This window comes from Lactuca sativa, chromosome 5 (genome assembly GCF_002870075.4).
Source record: "Lactuca sativa cultivar Salinas chromosome 5, Lsat_Salinas_v11, whole genome shotgun sequence".
Classification (NCBI taxonomy): Eukaryota; Viridiplantae; Streptophyta; class Magnoliopsida; order Asterales; family Asteraceae; genus Lactuca; species Lactuca sativa.
This window is the reverse complement of record NC_056627.2, coordinates 227,056,578-227,080,113: the sequence shown is the minus strand read 5'-3', so window position 1 is coordinate 227,080,113 and position 23,536 is coordinate 227,056,578. Positions and strand designations below refer to the sequence as shown.

The following is a 23,536-nucleotide window of genomic DNA, read 5'->3' as shown; positions in this document are numbered from 1 at the left end:
TCATTTTAGAGAATGGATATCCGTTTTATAAGGGGTGGTAGACCAATTCAACAGTCAACTTTGGGGACCAAGGTTCGCACCATCATTAGCCATGCACCTAGGCAGCCACACATACAAGTCTGACCACATCAATGATGACGTGGGTGACACATGTGCTTCAAATGTAAGGTTAGCATAAGAAACCGGTTTTCATAAGTGAAGGGGACCGTTTAAACTAGTCAGCATCCACATTGTGCCCACATAAAGCAACAAAATAACTTTAGGGACAGAATCAACTAACTCCGGAATCATTGTAGGGTTTTGTGTCATTTCCCGAAATATCTAATACAAATATATATATATATATATATATATATATATATATATATATATATATATATATATATATATATATGTGTGTGTGTGTGTGTGTTGATCTAGTAATTTTTAAAACTGAAATATATATTTGACCAGAAAAAGTTGACTTGTCATCACAATTGTGCATTTGAGTTTCCAAAACAATACCCAACGAATTTGCAGCTAAAGCCTAAGTCTGTCCACAGATCTCTCTGCATAAGCCACTATTGAACATTTATAGCTATTTTACCCTATCAAAAATATGTTGGGTAATTTTTCTGAGTGAACTCAAGAAAAATAGACCATGTAAAATCTAGGAGTTTTGTTATTTACCACAGCTCTATGCAATAGCAACTCCTGTATTAAAGGTGGTCAATCCATCCAAACTTGTATTCACCGCAGTTTCTCTTGTACACTACCATTTGTAGACCTGGTGGGGGTACCTTAATTCCCATTTGTCGAACGCTCCACCTCAGAGAATTGAATCAATATCTGCATGAAGATATAAGATTAAACCATTGCAAGAATTTGAATGTCCCAAAAAACAAGCCGGCATGCCTAAGAAACCAGTTACTAAATTCACTCAAAAAAATCTGTGGCTAAACTAATAAAATGGTGAAAGTACATTTGTTTTTCTATGTTCTTACCAAGAAGACTTCAATGGCCGGCCAATGTTAAATTCCGAATCAGGAACGCTGTTTGCTTGTATAACTGCAAGAAATATATAGCAACTTACTTTTATTTTTACGTATATTACAACATTCTACTTGATAAAGAAGTTAGCTAATCTGCCAAAATTAGAGTTTTAGTTGGTTTAGGATGCTTTGAGTATTCGATTCCTTTTATATGCCGAAAGATAGGTATTAGAAGTAGAATAGGTTTCTCTCTACTGTAGTTAAAAATACCATGTGTCAAGCAATTTAACGCATAAAGAAATCACGAAATATGTTTAATACTGAATATTTTTCTATATGGTATTAGAGACGGCAAAACAACCAACTCCTATCTATCTTTCCTTCTCAAACTTTATACTCTTCAACAGTTTCTCCTTTTTTCGAAATTCCTAACAGCCTTCAGACAGCATCAATTTTCTTTTCCGCTTCAAGAATCAAGAAGCAAATTACAGTCAGAACCAAATTCAGCATCAAGAAGAAATTACAATCAAAGGCTTCTTTTCATTATCCAAAATAAAGAAGCAAATTCAGCAGTCAATCATCAATCATCAAATCACGCACCGAGACCTTTTTCTTTTTTATAGAATCAAAAGACTCCAAGAAACTAATATTAACTTCTATTAGAGATCAGAAGTACAATTCCTACAAATCAAAGATCAGTGAAGTTTAGTATAATTTCTTAATAGTTTCAGAATCATGAAGAATCAGAATTATAGAAGCATTATCAAAATCATCAACAGATTCCGTTCACTTCCTTTCTTTCTTGATCCTCATATCACAATCATCATCGTTGCTTACAGTCCTACAGTTCTGCCTTAGCTCCTTCTTTAAAATCATAGACCAATCAAGATCATCAAGCTGCAGCTACAACGACATTCCTCTAACAAATCTGCCGCCACCAAAACTGTCATCAACAGGCGGCTAGAAAGACGCTCCTCTAACAACGTCGCCACCAGAAAAAGAAAACAATAAAACTTTGGCTGATCAAAATCAGTGGAACACAAATCAACCACTGCCTTGCTCAGCTATTCCAATTCCGACCGCCTCCCCATCATATCTTCCTATACAACCAGCTTCTTCAACGATATCCAGTTGGAACTAGATGTGTCAAAACGGGCAATCATACCGTGTTTGTCTTTGTCTGACACGACACGACAAGGTTATATGTAACAAGATGCTGTGTTTTTATTTACTAACACGAAAATTACTTAATTAAAACATGACAAAAACAACAAAGATAGCATAAAATAATCATTAGTCTATTTAATTCATACTTATCATATAAAACACAAAAAACACGACAAGTACATGCTAATATCGTGTCAATTTTATGTCGAGATTTGAACACAAACATGACACGATTTCATTTTTTTACATTGGACACAAACAGGAATTCAAATTTAAATTTTGTCCCAATTTTGTTTTGTGGTGTGTCGTGTATTCGTGTCATGTCGCGTCATCAATTAACACCCCTGATTGGAACCCTAATAACTTGGTTGGGGATGTTTACCTGATAGTGAATGTACTTATTTCTCAGTTATGGGCTTCACGATCAAAATTCACATCAAATATATATCTACGGAATAGGAAACATATTTCCCACTTATGGGACTCAAGGTCCTAACCCACAAGTCTGCAACCGACAACCTCATACAAGTCCACCTCACCTTGGGTTAACTCTTACAGACTTAATCCAGGATTGAGGTAGAATAAACATTTCTCATGTAAGACAAGCAACCCTTAAACTACCTAAGTGTTACCTCAAACTTCAACATGTCCTTTTAGTCCCTGCGTTCACAAAAAAACTCTTGTCCATTGTCCAACTTGCACTGAGCCAAACCCATACAATTTTCAATCAAGCTAAAGATCTGAAACAACTAAAATGCAGAGTTGAACTACAACTTTTTGAAGAAAACTACCATCCAGAAATATTCAATTAGACTCGAATACATAGCATAAGTAACATCTGGGTTGGAGTGCAATTCTAGAATTAACACAAATTAAAAGAAAACCTTTATCATTTTAAATCCGTAGAGACATAGAGATCATGAAGACAATATGGAAACAAATAATTGAGTGGCAACAACATATGATTTGAGAAAGAAAATGTTTTATGTTTTCTTTGAATCAAATCTACAAAAAGGTCGAAGATAAGAACAACCACCCAACGCACGTAATTTTTTATGGTGTATGTGTTCATGTAGTAGTTTTTTGTTGAACACATGAAGATGGAGTCTGCATAGGCTACTCACGGTGGCTTGAAAGGATAGTGGCTTGTACAAACTCGAACTTGACCTTTGGGCTCGTTAATTGATCTAGATCTTGACCACTCTGGAAACGTCTTTATCTCTACGAACTGTACCACCCTTTTTCCAGATTAGATCAGTTGAAGGATCAAAGGGATCAAAGAGAAGGTTTTTGGGAAAAACCTTGTGTCACAACGTGGCAAACCAATTTCAGGAACGCGCATTTGGATGGCCGCCACGACGTGGCAGATGCTGCAACCCAAGCCCATGCTTTCTAGGGTTTTCTCCATATTTAAAGGCCTTAACTCTAGTGTTCAGTCATTTCCCTTAGTCTCTACCATCCTATCTCAAAACTCTAGCCTCTCATTTTGTATCTTGAGCTCCTTGTTGGTGTTTTGGTTGTTTGAAGGTTGAAGGAAGACTTTGTTGAGCAAAATATCAGCTAGCATCTTGCCTCCATCTCTTGGTGTATCTTCTAGACTTGGGTAAGTCTCCAAGTGTCCACCTTTATGGTTCGTCCTTGTAGAACTAGACTTTTGAGCTCATTTCCTTCATGATTTATGGATATGAATGATTGGTTTTGATAAAGTTGGCAACTTTATCACTCTTTGAGGTCCCTAGGTCATCATATGTTTTAAATCTAGACCTTCATGTTGTTTGGTGCAATGCATGAAGTTTTAACTCCATTTGTTACCCTTGTGGACCTAGTTTTGGGAGTGACATGAGTTGGACATTCATATCCATAAAGTAAGGATTTTTATGGTTCAGTTTAGGAAAAAGAAACCCTATGAAAAATTGGAGCAAATGACTTAATGGATTAAGTCCTTAATGAGAGAAAAATGATTTATGGTAGTGGCCATGATGTAGCCAAAAAATGACCATGATGTGTTGGAGTCACGTTTTGCGATTGTTTTGGTCCTAACATTCCCACGACGTGGTCAAGGAAGGCCCAAGGTATGACAATGTCCTACATATCAACTGTTTTGGAGACTTGGTGTCTTGGTATGCTAGACCAATAGGGTCTTTCATGTTGATTGTATGATATTTCTAGGTGTCATGATTAGTTAGGCTAATGATAGTATTGACTCTTGTTGGATGTTTACCCTAAGGAATTGTATGACGTCAAGTTGGATAGTTTGAGAACTCTTGGTCAAATGCTCGACTGCATGGTTCTTATTTCATTTATTGCTTTTGGGTGGATCATCTATTTGGATTAGGGGTAGCAATTCAGGACACGACATGATAAAAATACATGACACGGAATGAAATTGAGATGAAACTAAAATTTGAATTTATATTCGTGTCGTGTTCATGTCAAGTGTAAAAACATGATGTCATGTTCGTGTTCAAAATTCGACACAAATTGTCACGATTTGACATTTCTTTGTCGTGTTTTGCGTGTTTTTCATGTTATATATGATAAAATATTAATTAAATAAACTAATTGTTATGTTATGATAAATTTTTTGTGTCGTGTCATGTTTTATTTGTTTTTTAATTAGTTCGTTTTCATGTTAGTTAAAAATAAACATGACATCGTGTTGTGTCATGTTCGTGTTATAGAAAACCTTGTCATGTCGTGTCAGACAAAAATACGACATGATTAAGTGATTTGCCACCCCTAACCTTGTCATGTCGTGTCAGACAAAAATACGACATGTCTATCTGATTCCAACTAGGATTTGGCCTTTGGCAACAGTACTGAAGACCAGGATGTAATTCCTGGTAATGGAGTTTGGGTTAAGCCAATTCACTCCTTGGGCAGGGCTCGTTATGTGAGTTGAGATTGGCCTGTGAACTCTTGGTTTGGGCCCTATATATATATATATATATATATATATATATATATATATATATATATATATATATATATATATATATATATATATATATATATATATATATATGAGTTTTGATTGCTCGATGCTAGAGTTGATGATTGTATGCGAATGCATTATATGTATGGTTGAATATGTGGTATACTGGGGAACTCACTAAGCTTTATGCTTACATTTGTGGATTCAACATTTTGTAGGTCATTCGTGAGAAGATCTCGACATTATTGTGCACACGCATCAAGCATATTCGTTTCAACGGTTTGTAAACTTAACTCTGATAATAGACGGTTTCATTCAATCAAATGTTATTCAATGGTTTTTTGGAAACAAAGGTTTAATTGGTTAATCGATTTTACAAGTGAAAAATCATATTACAAGTTAATATCAGAGCCTTGGTTTGAGGGATTCAGGTGCACCTTGCAGTGTGTCTAGACTCAAATTGAGGAATGAGAGATTTTCTAAACAAGGTTTTTAAAGAAAATTATTTTATTCAAGGAAAATGATTTTCTAAAATGGTTTTACAATGATTGGAGGATGTGATGCGTACATTCAGTCAGATCTCGGGAAGTACGTTATTCCTAATATACCCATATGATCTTGCATTTGTGTTATGAATTGTTATGCATGCTATAATGCATGTCGGAGATCTGTTCAGGAATTGCATTATATAATTTCCTGACATCTTCCATGCCTTATTGCCTAGAGAATTGTTTGTTATGTGCTGCCTGAAGTGTAGATTAATAATGTTAATTTTTAGGAGTATGTTTTATAGTTGTACACAATTAGGATTATATAGTCTTAAAATGATTGATTTAGCCCTATTTCCTGTTCCTTGTTTGGTTGTGGGACTAGGGTAGAATCACTTATTCAACAATCTATTTGATCATGTATTTGTTGGGTTTTGGTCTTAAGAACATCCTATGTGCTCATACAAACCCTAAAGCTTGGATCTAGGTTTCTCTATTGTACATGCAAGTTATCCAAGACTATAAACCCTAATTCTAGCATTCAAGTGATCATATTAACATAAGAATAGGTTTATAATGTTACCTTGATTGTTATGTAGCAATAACAATCCCAAATCTCCTTGTATTGACTTTGGAAGGCTTAGAGTCACAATTGTCACTCCTCTAATGGCTTACAAACATCAAGAGCAAATGGAGAAGAGATAAGGAGAGAGGGGAGGTATTGAATTCGTCCCTAAGAAGCCTTGGGGAGGTCTTACCCGAATTCATGAGCCAAGAGGGTTTATATAGGTGTACAGATAGGGTTTCAGTCATTATCCTTATCTAGTTGCTTGGTTACCAAGCAACCCATAAGATAATCCTTGAATCCTTATCATAGTCGAATTCTAAGGCATTATCACCTTAAATTCGTCCATCCTACACTTAGGCTAATCCTTACCTTATTTTGTAACTATCACATAATTACAATTCAGCCCTTCTAGTTTAATTAATTACACTTGATCACAAAATTAATTCCTAATTAATTATTGACCAATATTAATTAAACAAATATGATTTCTCCTTTAATATATTATTCTTATAACATATTAATAAATCATAATAACCTCTCTCTCTATTTATTTCTCCAATCAAGTTGCTCTGGTGAAGGCAACCCAAAAGGACCATGCACCATCGGGTCAAGTACATACCAAAATAGTTATGGACTTAGACACTAATCCAACAGTATTGTCTATAACTTACATGCATAGGGAAACTAGCAGTGTTGGTAGTGCTTTATAGCAAGGCGAGAGAGAGTGGGAAGGGAAGAATCCTAGCGGGAGAGTCTAGAAAGTGCAGTTTTATGCATATGGTTAGACATATGCATATGTGTTAGGAGTTTAGTAGAGTGTTGCTAAGTAACTTAGGAGTCTTGGAATAGTCCTTGGAACAAGTATGGATAGTTGCAGAAGGTAGTATTGGCCCATACTATTGAAAACCCAAGATCCATACTTCGGTCGGGGTGTGTTTCAGGAATACCGAGGAGCTTGTAGGTGGGTATGCATAGTGTGGGTTTGTGCTCTGTATTAATCCTGATGTGTTCGTGTTATTTTTCAGATTCAAGAGGCAATCTTCCGTGTTGAGGATGAAAGTCTGAGTGAGAGGGACGTCCATGACATCACAGCTGGAGAGATTTCGAGGTTCATAAGAGAGGATTTTCCTAGTTTGATCAACTTTGTAAGAGTTAAGTTGATTTAATAGATGGAGGAGCGCTTTAGGATTCTTCGGGCTGATTTGGAGGCCGGTCGACTCAGTACTAGGGAGGTTTCCTTTAGGGAGTTTGATGCTTGTGGAGCTCTTCTTTTCTTTGGGAAATAGGGGCCTATCACCAATATGCATTGGATTGCTAATGTGAAGAGTGCCTTTCATGCCAGCTTTTTCCTGGAAAAGTCTAAGGTCAGACTTACAGAGTGTATCCTATGAGATTGAGCTAGGGATTGGTGGTGTGAGGTTGTCTAGGGCCTCGAGTATGCGGTTGAGTCTATGTCATGGGAGGATTTTGTCACCAGATTCAAGAGAGAGTTTGTTCCGACAATTCAGATCCAACAGTTGGCTCGAGTGTATTTGGAATTTGAGCAGACTTCAGATTCGGTGGCTGAGAACACAACCCAGTTTAGATATATAGCACTATTTTCCCCTTAGTATGCAGTGACAAAGGCAGCCAGGGAGAGAGAGCTAGACTTGGAGACCCAACAGTGGAAGAGGAAGGATCAGATTCATACATCAGTAGTCCTAGTTAGAAAGGCCAAGGTGACTGATGTTTGACCTAGAGATTGAGAGACTCACGGATTTTGCATCAGGTGTAGTCTAGCTTATTAAGCTACTTATGTTCCTCTGAAAAGTTGGAGCAAAGGACGTAATGGATTAAGTCTTTAATGAGAGAAAAAAGATTTTTAGAGGTGGCCACAATGTGGCTAAAGATTTAACAGGACGTGGTGGATTCTTATTTCGCATTTTTTGGTCTTGACATTCCCACGATATGGCCAAGGAAGGCCCATGAAGTGGCAATGTCCTGCATGTCAACTGTTTTTGTAAGGACATTCCCACGTTGTGGCCAAGAGGTCACCACTTTGTGGTGGCTAATGACCTAGTTGGCCGTTGAATTTTGTTGAGTATTGACCTTTGACCAGTTTGACATGGGTTCAAACTTGGACGATTTGAATTTTTGATTGAGGACTTTATCTTTTTTGGTGCTAGTCGGTTCACGGGATTAAGCAATGCAAGGTGTGAGAGTGTTACGGTGCTTCTCTGGTTCTTCAGTTCTAGGGAGTTTCTCACTATACCACATATCCCATTTTATATCCTTTTCCTGGTAGCATAATGGTACTGTTAGAGTACAAGTACGCTAGTTCAGTAGGTTAGCTTCTTATTATGCTTTTGTAGTATATTACACTTGGTGTCTTGATATGCTAGACAAGCAGTGTAACATCCCAAAATATGAAGGTAAAAAATTCATTTTTAATTCAACAAAAGACTCATTTATCATTTCTTCAAACTCTTAAAGGTATTTTATAACAAAAGTAGTTATCAAAATACAATCCCAAAATCTCAAGGTTGCAGAAAATATGGGTGTATGCACTGCGATCAAGTCGGGCCCTTCCCTTTCGAACCGAAATTACCTAAAAACCATAAACCGCAAATATAAGCACAAAGCTTAGCGAGTTCCCCTAATACCACATACCATACATAACATATAAGTTTGTGGTGATTTGTGATTTCCATTTGAGGCATCCACACTATTGGTGCTAGGCTCTAAAACTCCAAGCAATCAACTACAACTACAAGGTAAGTAATTCTACTAGCTTTATTTGATTCAAGTTCCCCATGCCATGCTAGATAGGATAAGAACCTTGGAAAAATAGTTATTTGCATGTATCTTAGTCAAACATAGATCCAAGGTTTCTAGGGTTGCATGTACACCATAGGAGTGTTAGAATGCTCAAAACCCATCAGTTTTAATATTTTAGATTCATATATGTTAATTTTTATTGGTATATATTCAACAATAAGGGCAGATCCAGAAGATGTAAGTCTTAGATATCACCGTGCCTCAATTTATGTTGAGCTTGAAAACTATCACAAGGCTGGTGAATCATATGAGCAAATCTGGCAACTTCGTTCTAAAAATCTTGAAGCATTGAAGACAGCAGCAATGGTTTCGACTTTGGACTTACAAATCTATATATAATATATGCTATTTTCCAATTTCAATGAATGGGTATTAATTAACTTTTTTGGTATTCTTAGATGTACAAAGATGTAGTCAGCATGAACACATTGTCAGCATTCTTGATGATTATTTGAGAAAGAACTCAAAGATGTTGATCTGAGTATGGTTCATTTATTGGCTTCAATGCATATGTTGGGAAATGCACATGATAAAGCTCTTCACCATATTGAGTATGTACAATAAAACTATTCTACTGCTAAAGACTTACATGTTGAGTTGTTGGTTCAAGTAGGGATATGCAATGTTTATCTTAGAAACATGGAAAAAGCACGTGTATTTTTTTTAAAATGGACTTCTTTATATATCATGGATTCGGATAAGAAAAAATGGAAGTATAACGCTATAATATTTTTTTTGTGGAAGGAACATTACTATTTCATATAGTTAGCCCTTGAGTGACTTGTTTCTCTTTGAAACTAACCTTGTTCGCTTTTGTTGGAAAATGTTTGTAGGCTTTCTTCAGTGTATTCACATATCAGACTGTAAATGATTATTCTCACTTAATTATTGAAGCTGATGACTCACTAATGACTGTAAAGCACCATGCATGAATCTGCATTGAAGTACACCTTATGTTAGAAGGGAATGGTGGTGTCAATAAAGTAAGTAAATAATCACAACCATGAAGGGTAATTATTATCATTTTCTATTGCTTTTCAATTCATGAACTGGTTTTAAACAAACCTTCATTATGCAAACTTGGCTTATATTGATAATTAATATGATACTATTTAAAATAAGATTTGGAAAGTTTGTGCATTGTGCTAGAACGCCACCAGAAAAGAAGTTAAGACAAGAGGATTTCCCTGCAGCAAACTTTGAAGAATTATTGGTTGAAATGACATATGGAATGAGAAGACAAAAGAAAGGTATACCATCATCTAGACTTTCTTTTCAGTCTTGATTCTTAGTCCTACTATTAGTGTGCGCGTGTGTGTGTCTATATATATATATATATATATATATATATATATATATATATATATATATATATATATATATATATATATATATATATATTTATATATACATACATATATGTATATATATATATATATATATATATATATATATATATGTTTAATGAATGCATAGTTGTAACATTCATAGTCAGTCTCTTGTTGCTACCTATATAAATTATAATGAAGTTGTGATTTTTGAAGAATATGATTTCTGGTAGGAGGAAGGGGTCAAAGAGGAAAACCAGTACAGAAATTACACGAAAATTAGGTGATGCATGGTTGTAACATTCATAGTTAGTCTCTTGTTGCTATGTATATATATATATATATATATATATATATATATATATATATATATATATATATATATATATATATATATATATATATATTCTTTTCATCAACATAATTGCTTCTTCTTTGTATGGCTAGTTCGCCTCTGTTGAACATGGAGTAAGCAAGTTGTCTCTTCTGTCAAAGGTTAGAATCGTAAATTACAATCAAGACTTGTGATTAGTTATATATGTTGGATAGTATATTATTTGACATTTTTTGCAACAGGTGATAGCAATGACTATGAGATTCATTCAAAAGGATGTAGAATAGAAGGAAACATCATTCAACCCCAGACCGTATTTCAAGTTATTCATTGATTGGCTGCTTGACCTTAGTACCCTTGATCTGGTTTTCGAAGGTGCAAACTTTCAGGTGTGTATTCACTTTTCTCTTTTCTCTATCATATCATCTTGTATTTTATTGCATGTTAAGTTACCGATTTTCCCTATGAAGGTTCTGACATCTCTAGCAACCTCCTTCCGTGCCCTGCTGCCTCTCAAAGTTCCTGCATTCAGGTTATTCTCTTAGAAAGGAAATTGTCAAAGGAGAATTTAGTCATGGGTTTCTTTTAATGTTGTACATGTTTTGTTTTCTATAATAAATATTATGCAATATTAGCTATGTGTTACATTTACTGACTATTGGAATGATTATTTGTATTTGACATATTAATGCAATGAAATATCTTTATTGCTTTTGGTATTTTATTTTGTATTATGAGACTTTTAATGTGTTATTTAATTTGAAAATTAGTAAATCTATCTAAAGTATATAAATTTAAAAACATTTAAAATTATGACACGCAAAAATGCGTGTCTTCTTCCTTTATGACAGGGGATTTCTTGATACGCATTGTGTGTCATAAACATGTGCGTCGTAAGGTTGCAACATGCAAATGTGTGTTGTCTTACTTTATCACAGGGCCTTCCTTGATACTCATTGCGTGACATAACTGTGCGTTGTAAATGTCTTTCATAAATGTGCATCGTAAATAGACGACGCGCAAAAGCGTGTCGTCTCTCGTTATGAAAGGGCCTTCCTTGACACGCATTTGCGTGTCGTCTGAGCGTTTTACGACATGTTTGGCGTGTCGTAAAAGGTTGTTTTACTAGCAGTGGGTATTTTAGTCTTTTTAGTTTTGCAAGGGACCAAAACTACAAGTAATTTGACTCAAAAGACCACCGATCCAAAAGAAAATATTGTCGTTTGGACCAAATCCCAGAAAAAATGCATACCACATAGACTATTTTTGTATTTTACTCTATATATAATTTGTTTGCTTGTTAAAGTTCTGGAATAAAAAAGTTTTCTATGCCTAATAAACTTGAAAATATGGTCTTTGGAATAATATCGCATTTAATTGAAATGGTGAATGAGGACTGGAAAAGAGAACTCGGTAAGAATTATGATCTTTTTTGTTTTAAATTGCTATTTTAACGGATGGTTGGGCTTCTTCTGTGTTTTATTGTAACTAGACAGTAAGTTAAATATTATACCTCAAAATTGGAATTTTTTTTTTTGTATATATAATGGTGTTGTTTTTGTTTAACGGTGCATTTTTGTTTATTGGTGCATTGTTGTTAAATATCGTGTTTTATGGAACCAAAAAATTTTATTAAGGAAAAAAGAAAACCCAGCCTCACATATCAAGGCAGGGATACAGAAAAATAATTGTCACCACAATATAGAATATCAAGTTCCCCTCTACTTCTTTACATAAGTGGATTAATACACCAATCTATCCATTTATAAACTTTCTTATTGCTTCTATGCTTAAACCCCATGAACACCGATGACTGAACCATATCCACAACCTTTGTAGATGCAATCCTTAATTGATAGAAGGTTCTATCATTTCTCGCTTTCCACAGACACCACATCGTATAATAGCATATACCCACCAAGACCTTTTTTTTGGACAGTTCTCCCATGTCGCCGCAAATTCTAGAAGTTCAGATACCTTATCAAATGAGGGCATTGAAATACCGCACCATCTAAATATCCATTCCCATGTAGTTTTGGCAAAGTCACTTACACACAGTAGGTGGTCAGTTGACTCCTCTGCTAAATTACATTCACCGCCCGTAACCTATGCAATATTGATTCCCTGATTCTTGAGAGCCAGTGTAGAGGGGATACGATTTTGAACTGTCTTCCAAACAAAACATGAAACTTTTGTAGGAACTTCTTTCAGCCACATAAAGGGATTAGCATCTGAACCAATGTTAGCATTTTCAGCCTCCTTCTTCATGCTGTAACAGAGAATTGCCCATTTGAATCTAATTCACATGACCATGAATCACTACTTGAGTTTAGGCAGGTTGATTGAAGTATTTGCCTTAGTTGGTTCACATGAGGTGAATCGGGTTGGCTAGACAAGGACCATGGAAGCCCGCCATCATTTATTAGATCGAAGATCTTGCATTTCTTATGCGACTCTATACAATATAAATTGGGAAAAACAAGTTGCAGTGGTTTGTCCCCAATCCAGTCATCCTTCTAAAATACCGTATCCTCTCCAAAATTAACCTTTCTTTTGATAATAGTACTTATTGGAATGCCCCATTTAGCAAACACAACCTTCATTCTAGCAATATTGTTCCATACTCCTGTTGTTAATTTATTAGATAGCTTATATGCTGATCTCATTCCCAACTTTTGGATGCTTGAGATAGCTTTGTTCCATAGAGACTCTTTCTCCATCTTCATTCTCCACCACCATTTGCAAATTAGAGATATATTGAGATCTTTTTATTGCACCTACACCAAGGCCTCCATCCTCCTTAGCCTTAGTGATCTTACTCCACGACACCCAACGGATTTCCTTGTTATCTTCCGATCCTCCCCATAAGAATCTACGTCTAAGCTTCTTCAATTGTGAAATCACACCTGAAGGGGCAACAAAAACAGAAAGATAGTAAGTGGGTAGATTGCCCAACACCGATTGAATCAGTGTTAGGCGCCCTCCAAGAGAAAGATTTTTGGCTTTCCAGTCCGAGAGCTTTGCTTGAAATCTCTTAGTTATAGGTTTCAAGTTTGACTTTATATTCATATTTTCTCCAACAAGAACGCCCAAATAATTGAAAAGTAGGGAAGAAGTCTCACATCCAAGTAGATGTGCCCATGTAGATGTTTCTTGTGATGAAACTCCAATCCCAAAGACTTTAGACTTATGAAAATTTACCTTTAGACCAGAGGTAGCATGAAAGCATCCAAGAATTTGAGCTAAATTTCTGATGTTTCTTTTAGATTCATAAATGAATACCGCATCATCCGTATGGAATAAATGTGAAATCATTGGTCCATTGTTAGGAAGTTGTACTCCATCAAAAATACCTTTTTCACACGCAGTTTTCGTTACCGCATTCAATCGTTCCATATCCAAAATAAACAAAAAATGAGAGAGCGGATTCCCTTGTCGCACGCCTTTAGTAATATCAAATTCGTCAGTCGGGGACCCGTTCACGATTACATAAGATCTCGAAGCCAACAAGCAACCTTTAATCAAAGTTCTCCACTTCTGACCAAAATTCATTTGTGCTAGAGTCGAATCAATATATTCCCAACTCACCGAATCGAAGGCTTTATCAAAATTGACTTTAAATCGTAATGTTTTCCTCTTTGACTTCTTAGACCATGGGCATGTTTCATTCACTATAAGAGGACCATAAAAAATGTTTCTTCCTTCCACATATGCTGTTTGTTCTTCTCCAATGACACCACCTATAACCACTTTGAGTCGCATTGCCAGAACTTTAGAGATTATTTTGTATAGACAACCAATCAAGCTTATGGGTCCATCATTCAATTTCAAAGGATCTTTGATCTTCGAAGCCAACGTGATGAGACAGGCGAAACAACCTTTAGCTAGAACTCCATGCCGCTCGAAATGTTTAACGAATTCAATTATATCCTTCTTTATCAAATCCCAATAAGTTTTAGTTAATTTGAACAAGAACCCATCGAGACTATGGGACTTTTCACTGCCACAATACCAAACAACTGTTTTAATTTCTTCATCTGAGAAGGGGGCCTCTAACAAACTAATGTCAGTGGATGATATGGATTTGAGGTTTTCATTCGTAGGTTTAGGTCTTAGATACCATCGTTCAGAAAACTTGTTTTTGAAGAATAGGAAGACCTCGCAGTTTATCGCATTTGGTTCTATTTTCCACTCACCATTTATTAGCAGCCCATTTATTATGTTTTTCCTTTTTTTATTATCGACAAAGGTGTGAAAGAATTTAGAACTTTCATCCCGATCCACAATGCATTTTATTCTAGATTTTTGATTCAAGTCTTGGGCATTATTTTTTTCCGTCTCAGATTTTTTTGGAATAGGTTTCTCCTCTCCGAGATTTCATCATCACTAAGAACTCTAGATTCAGCACTTAAGTCTAGCTCTTGTAAACGATCTTTAAACTTTTTAAGATCAGATAGTTCCTTAGGGTAATCCAGTCTCCTCCATGCCTTAATCTCATTTTTCAGATGTTTTAACTTAGCCGCCAAATAGGAGTCAGGAGTACCGTAACCTCTAAATTCCAACCATGCTTGTGTGACTGTCTCATTAAAACCATCTTTCTGAAACCAAGAGTTGAATAGTTTGAACGGAGGAGGACCAAATTCCACCACTTCGGTAGTCAACAAAACTGGACAATGATCTGAATTTTCTCTAGGTAGAGCAGTGACTATTGAGGAGGGGAAAGCATCAGTGAAGTTTGAACATAAAAGTATACGGTCTAACTTGCTAAGTTTGAGTTCACCACTACAAAAATAAGTGAATTTGTTCCCATCCATTCTATGATCCGTAAGACGAGTTTCGAATATAATCTATTGAACTTAAAGGTAGATTTAGCTCAAAATTGAGAGTAAACTCTTTCCTCTGATCTTCTGAAGATGTTAAAGTCTCCCATGACGATCCATATGCCTTGTTTATCATGCTTGATTTGAACAAGGTCACTCCACAGTTTCTCTTTGTCTATGACCAACTATGGACCATATATATTTGCTTTTGCTATTTTGTCTCTCAATCCTCTCCAGTTCCCAATTGTAATAAGAAAATAATGGGATTTTATGGTTTCAAAGCAATGCAATAGAGAATTATCCCAAATACTTACCAACCCACCAGATCTACCATGAGATCCAACACCATCGAAGTCGAAGTTACCATTACCCCGACATCCTTCCACATTAACATCCTCCAAGTTAACCAATTGGGTCTCTTGGATGCAGATAAACGATAAACTATGTTGATTTTTAAGATGTCTTACCCAACTTACTTTATAGTTCTAACCAATACCTCTGATGTTTAGTGTCAAGCAATTCATTGGACACCAGCATGCTCACATGATTCACCCATAATTTCAGCAAGAACTAGGCTATCTACCTCAACATCAAACCCTAATTCACACCTTATGGCTACTGTTTGGATCTTCTCTTTGGTAGCTGTAGACTCTTTTGTGATTTCCTGAGTTTGTCCTAGCGTATGATGTCTACCTAAGCTATGATTAAGGTCTGGAAGAGGAGGGGCACCTAATATGGTTTCACCACCAAACAACGGGGGGATAGAGCAGAAATAGGCTTGGTTTTTTTTGAAGGATCTATTATTGAAGTCCAAAGGTCTAATCCTAACAGAGAATGAGAAGGGCCCAAAACAGCCTTCCTGGCTAAGGATTTTAATGGCCCAATTGGCATTGACTCTGGCCAAACATTTAGCACACCAGATTCAAGGATTGGATCAACACATATACTAAAATTGTGCTCAATATATTGTCGTCGTTTCCTTGATTCTGTCGATGACGATTCCCTAGGCAACAATTCGCCTACTACCTCCAAGTTGTTAGCCGTTGAGTCCACGTTTTCCCAAGCCGACGGCGGCAACGGAGGAGATGGAGGTGGGGACGACACCATCAAAGAAGACGTATCAGAATCCTTTTGTTTTTCTCGTTCACCTGACGCACACTTTTGATTGATTTCACCTTCCTCCAAGCCATCATCTTCCCCATTGATATATGTATCTGAAATTCCTTCTTCATCCTCTTCTGATTATGTTTTGTGTTCTGAATGATTCGGAGGATGGAACTCGAACGAGTACCGTACTGATCCTCAAATTCGACAATGGCCACATCGAAGGTTTTACCATCTGCTGAAATCTTAACATCATCATTTATCTTCAAATGGTACTCAGTGAGTATACCAATTTTAAATGATGCACAACCTTTAGACCACCCATGTACTTGATTTCAAAGTCTTCATCATTTAACTTCTTCAGCAAGGATTGGAGATGTCCCAGATGATCGAATGATTTTGCTTCGCCAATGAGAGTTCCTTTCTTCAACCAATTCGGCATATGATGTACCGACTTAATTGGATTCTGTACCCAAGGATTTTGACACCGGTTACGGTTGGCATCACCACTTGAGCAAACGATGTACTAGTGACACTTATAACACTACCAATTTTTCAAAGTGCAGTTTGCACCATTTTCTAGTGTGGTGGGGAACCTAACCAACAAATAATGATATTTTTGATGTCGTATTTGATGGTGCAGTTCGTTACCCGCACCAATTAATAATATTGGTGCGTCTTATTAACTCACTTGTGTACTAGTGACACTTATAACACTAATATCTCGAGGAAAACAACCCCACTGGCCCACAATTTGCAAATAGCTATTAGTGAGCCAGACTTTTATTGTTAAGCTCTATGAATTAATTAATAATTATGACCCGATGGTTACATTACAAAATGCTTGAATATATTCGGATCTGCTGGACCGCTACTGTTTTTGTGCGTCTGTGTAAAGATATTTTAGAAAAGATGTTTTTTTTACGTGGTAACATGTAATAGATCCATGATGTGTAAAGTGTACTTTTTTCAAGATAAGGGTTAGTGGATGCTTTAGGCAAAAGCAGAATTTGAATATTACGTGTTCTGTGCATGGAAATGGCATATATCTATAAATCTTGACCTCATCATTGGTGTCTTCATGAAGAAACAGCAATCATGAGTAAACTACGGATGGGTGGGCTCTTTCTCCTCTTCACTTTTGCAACCACAAACCTCACTTCTGGATGCTTCGAACACGAGAGGGCAGCTCTTCTTCGATTCAAACACAGCCTGTCGGACCCTTCTGGTCGACTATCATCTTGGAATGGAAACAACTGTTGCAACTGGCAAGGCGTTGACTGCAATAATGCAACAGGATATGTTACAAGGCTTGACCTCGGAACCGATTCTTCTGATGAGAAGTTAGAGGGAAATGAGTTGAATTCGTCTTTGGCCGAGTTGAGTCATCTGAGTTACATTGATTTCAGTGGGAATTATTTTGGTGGCAGCCCCATTCCCGAGTTCATCGGATCGCTGACAAAACTCAGGTATCTGAATCTTTCTTCCATGGGCTTTTCTGGCATCGTTCCTCACTCTATTGGAAATCTATCGAATTTGCGGGTACTTGATCTGAGTAATATGGAACTAGTTGTTGATGATTTCACATGGTTCTGGAGCCTTTTGTCACTCAAATCTCTTGATCTGAGTGGGCTGAGCGTTGTTAAAGCTCCAAACTTACACAAAGGGTTGTTGCGTATGATTTCTTCTTTACTAGAGTTGAGCTTGTCCCGGTGCAATCTTTCTAATTCTCATTTCCATCGCATGCATCTTGAATTGAATCTTACGCGCTCTACCATTCAAACACTTGATCTTCATTCCAATTTGCTCCAAGGCCAGTTCCCTCTGTTTTTACGAAACTTGAGCTCTTTACAAGTTCTTGATCTTTCATTCAACCAACTGAATTCTTCAATCCCGTTCATGAACAACGTTCAAGATACTGGGATCTGTGGGTTGAAGCGGTTGGATCTTTCGTACAATTCTATGGGAGGGAGGTTCACGGGGCCATCAACCAATGTATCCGAATGCGCTCAATTTTCTCTGGAGACACTGAATTTAAATGACAACATGTTACTTGGTGAAGTCCCATCCTCACTGGGTAGACTTAAAGCCTTGAGAGAGTTGAATCTTGGAGGGAACGAGTTAACAGGAAACATCCCTGAAGTTAGGGCTGGCAATTCTCGACACGACACGTGACACGACCCGCGACACGACACGAAATAAATGGGTTTGGGTTGAGTTTTTCAACCCGCCAACCCGCTAACCCGTCAACCCGCCAACCCGTTTATTAAACGGGTCATATATGGGTTTCTCAAAAAATAAACGGGTTGACCCGCCAACCCGTTTATATTCTTAATAAAAAAAATTATTATATTTTAAATGTATTTATATATCAAGTATTAATATTTAATAAGTATTATGTAATATATATCATTTATTCACAGACTATTTGATTGTTTTGAAATTATTACTCGTGGTGGATGGTCTAAGGTCATAAGTTGTAACCTATAAGGCTAAGTCTGTAATATGTTTCTATGAATGTTTTTTATTTTCATTTGGATGTGTAAGACTTAAATATCTAAAATTTAGACCCACGAACCCAAATCTAACCCACGAACCCGCCAACTTGTGAACCCGTATAAATAAATGGGTTAGTGGGTCATATATGGGTTTATGTTCCAAACCCGCCAACCCGTGACCCGCCAACCCGTGACCTGTATATTTAAATGGGTCGTGTTTGGGTTGGCATATTTTGACCCGCCAACCCGCCAACCCGCGACACGCCAACCCGAACACGACACGATTGCCAGGCCTACCTGAAGTTGTAGGAACTTTAACAAGTTTGCGGGAATTACGTCTGGATGATAACCATTTAACAGGTTCGATTCCGATTTCTATCAGAAACCTGCTGTGGTTACAAAAACTAGATTTATCTGTAAACCTTTTAAATGGGACGATTACATTCCTTCCGGGAGAACTGTCAAATCTAGAAATCCTGTCTCTCAGAAACCACCATTTTCGGAGTATCCAAGATTCTGGGCTCTGGAGACTTTGTCAGTTAAAACACTTGGATCTTTCATTTAATTTTATAGAAGGGGAATTGACTGGGCCATCAACAAATGGATCCGAATGTGTCCAATTTGATCTGGAGACAATGGATCTACATTACAACAACTTTGGTGGAAAAATCCCGACATCACTAGGAAGGCTTACGTCCTTGAGAAAGTTGAATCTTGGATGGAACGAGTTAACAGGAACCATCCCGGAATCTTTAGGAAATTTAACAAGTTTGCGGGAATTATATCTACCTTGGAACCAATTAACAGGTTCGATTCCTACATCAATTGGAAACCTGCTGTTGTTACAAGAACTACATTTATCTTGGAACCTGTTGAACGGGACGATACCATTCTCACTAGGACAGCTATCCAATCTAGAATTTGTGTATCTCTACTACAATTGGTTGTCTGCACTTCCATTATCGCTTGGAAACCTCTCAGAACTCAGGCATCTTGATATATCAAATAACCATTTACAAGGGCCTCTTCCTACCATTGGACGACTTTCCAAACTTGAATATCTAGATATATCGAACAATTCTTTATCAGGTATAGTCACTGAAGCCCACTTCACAAACACATCAATGTTAGAATTCTTTGATGCAACCTCAAACTACAGGTTGAGCTTCGAGATTTCGCCCAATTGGAAGTCTCCTTTCCAAATATTAAGCCTTCGACTTGGATCTTGCAAAATTAAATCAGAATTTCCAGAATGGATTCGAGCACAAACATGTCTTGAATATCTAGACCTTTCCAATACTAGCATTTCTGGACCTCTTCCAGATTGGCTTGGCGATTGGCTTGTCGAGCTTCCTCTCTCGTTCCTGGCTCTCTCCAATAACTTTCTGAACGGTCCATTGACAAACCTTGTATCCAGCCACAGCCCAAATTGTTCTACAGTGTTAGATATATTGCTTCTTAAGAACAACCTCTTCAATGGATCGATTCCAGATTTATTGTGTAATATGATTTCATATATAATGGTTCTTGATCTTTCTAGAAATATGCTTTCTGGGACTCTTCCAAAGTGCTTCGGACTTCTTCCAAACCTGCAGGTTCTGATATTAAGTTCTAACCGGCTCTCGGGTGTCATTCCAAGCTCTCTCGGGAATCTTGCTTCATCGCTACAATGGTTATCTCTAAACAACAATTGTTTCCAAGGTGAACTTCCGAAAACTCTAGCAAATTGCACAAATTTAACTTTGTTGGATTTGGGTGAAAACAGATTCTCTGGAAGTGTACCAAAATGGATTGGTGAAAATATGAAGGAGCTTGTTGTCCTCAGGCTACATAAAAACAGCTTCACAGGTCCAATTCCTGTAGAGTTGTGTGAAAGATCCAGGCTCAAAATCATGGATCTTGGAGGAAACAAATTAACAGGAACCATCCCTCGTTGTTTCCAGAACTTAAGTGGAATGATCACAGGTGGCGACAGCAGTATTTCTTTTTCAGGCTCATTCGGACTGAGTTTGAGCCAGGTTATGAAAGGAGTTGTGCTAGAGTATACAACGACATTGAGATATGTTGTCAACATAGACCTTTCGAGCAATAAACTGGTGGGGGAAATACCAAAGGAGTTGTCACTTCTTTTGGGATTGCATGGTCTTAACTTGTCTAACAATCAACTCACAGGTCGTATTCCAGATAGAATTGGTGATATGAATTCGTTAGAGTCTCTTGACCTTTCTATAAACCAACTTTCAGGGGTGATCCCACAAAGTCTGTCGGCATTGACATTTCTTAGCTATCTGAATTTGTCACACAATAACTTATCCGGAAGAATTCCAACAGGAAGTCAGCTCCAAACGCTCAATGATCCATCCATATATGCTGGCAATAGTGAGCTTTGCGGTAATCCGTTGCCCATCAAGTGCAACCATGATGGTGTCCCAGAAACTGAAAGAAACTCTGAGGAAGATGAAGACGATGATGGCGATGAGAAGATATGGATTTATGGTGCAACAGGCGGTTTCACAACTGGGTTTATGGGAATTGTAGCAATTCTGGTACTTAACAACAGATGGAGAATTGCTTTCTTCAATTTTGTGGGTTATTGCATCGGCAAGAAACTGTGAAACTTCGAGGGAAATTACAATGCTTGATCAGATTTTCAGATTTCGTTTCATGTCTTAAACAAAGGCTTGAACACAAAATAAAGTGGAGTAGATCGATCAAGTCGTCTAAAAGTTCATGGGTCGATGAGACCTTATGAAGCACGTAAGTTTTTTTTCTTTAATTGCTTTCTATGTGGTGTCAAGTTTGCTAAGTTTTTTTATTTTTTTTTTTTTTTTGTGAAAATGTTAAATGCTTTTTATGTGGTGTCAAGTTTGCCTAATAAAACGGATATGTTTGAGTTTAGTTCCGATAAAATGACATCAATTTGGACAATTTTCTTGACTTTTTTTCCCCATAGATTTCCGACCGACATGCTTGTAACAACGTTCCGATCAACATCATTTACTGATAGATTTAAAAAAAAAAAAAGTAATCAGGCGTTAAATAATTCCAGATTTAAAGGAAAACATTTAAAATTAAGTAATCACAAAATCTAATACAAATAAATATCATATATACGTTTAACTAGTAATTTTTAAAACTGAAATATATATTTGATCCGAAAAAGTTGATTTGTCATCAGAATTGTGAATCTAGGTTTCCAGAACAATACCTAACGAATTTACAACTAAAGCCTAAGTTCGTCCACATATCTCTTGCATAAGCCACTGTTGAACATCATTTATAGCTATTATAATATATACCCTATCTAAAATATGTTGGGTAATGCTCGTGAGTGAACTCAAGAAAAGTAGACCATGTAAAATCTAGGAGTCTTGTTGTTTACCACAACTTTATAATAAACCTCTACAGAGACCAAAGCTATAGGGACGACAAATGTGGTCGCTATAGAAGAATCTATAGGGACGACATGTCATCGCTATAGGGTTGACAAATTAAGTTTGACTTCTGAAGCTAAAGCGACGATAAATCGTCTCTATTGGTTGAGCGAGAACGAAAAATATTTTGCAGATATCCGAAAAGCTTTAGGAACGACATATCGTCCCAAAAATAATTAAATTTAAATATATTGTTTTTTTTTTTTGATGTATTTACCTGGAAAAGACCGGAAAACATCGTTTTGTAGAAAGCTATAGGGACGACAAGTCCTCCCTATACGGTTTAGCAATCGTTTCTCGTTTCTCTCTCCCTCGAAGAGTTCGTCGTCAACCAGGTTACACCATCACTTCTTTCTCCGTTTACTCCTTCAACCTTTCATTCCGACATTTTCCTTGTAGCTCCAATCGATTTAGTTTCTAAATCTGTAATCGTTACAGGTCATCGCTAAACTCTCAGTTCCAGCGAATGGTGGTTTTCTGCTTCCGGTGTACACTTCTTCAACAGGTATGAATGGTGACTTGGCTTTGTTTCATACTGTGAAGTTTGATCAATGATTTGTGTAATTTGAAAGTTTATCAATCAGATTTTTGTGATTTGGCTGTGTTTTTTCATAAATATTTAGTCTAAATGTGTTTGAAATTTTGTGAAACTTTAGGGTTACGTTTAGTGTTATTGATTTATGTATATAGAAGCTGTGAAGTTATTGGTTGTGTATGGTTTTCTTAATCTGGATAGTATTTATGCCATTTATTGTTGATTTTGTTAAACGCGAAAATTATTGTGTTTCAAGCATGTTAATTTGGATGTATAGGCTTATATTTTTGTCCCCTTTTTGTCTAAAATTTAAGTATAATGCTGTCAAAAGTAAAGCAACACTAGTAGGCCAATTGATTTGCGTATATACTGTTTGATTCTTTCCCTCTTTTGTCCCTCTTTAGGGTTGTGTATATACAAGCTGTTAAGTTCTTGATTGTGTATGATTTTATTAATTTGGATAATACTTATGCTATTAACTATTTGATTTTGTTAAACTAGAATATTATTGTGTTTGAAGCATGTTAATGTGGATGT

At 36.6% G+C, this 23,536-nt stretch overlaps 1 protein-coding gene across 1 annotated transcript; it reads left to right on the top strand.

Annotated features, from left to right (window-relative positions):
* The first annotated feature begins 17,630 nt into the window (after positions 1 to 17,630).
* Positions 17,631 to 23,019, top strand: LOC111881895 (receptor-like protein EIX2). Its single transcript, XM_023878285.1, has 4 exons — positions 17,631 to 18,684; positions 19,391 to 21,576; positions 22,691 to 22,783; positions 22,903 to 23,019. The coding sequence occupies exons 1-4, from the start codon at positions 17,631 to 17,633 to the stop codon at positions 23,017 to 23,019; spliced, it is 3,450 nt and encodes a 1,149-aa protein (XP_023734053.1).
* The last annotated feature ends 517 nt before the right edge of the window (positions 23,020 to 23,536 follow it).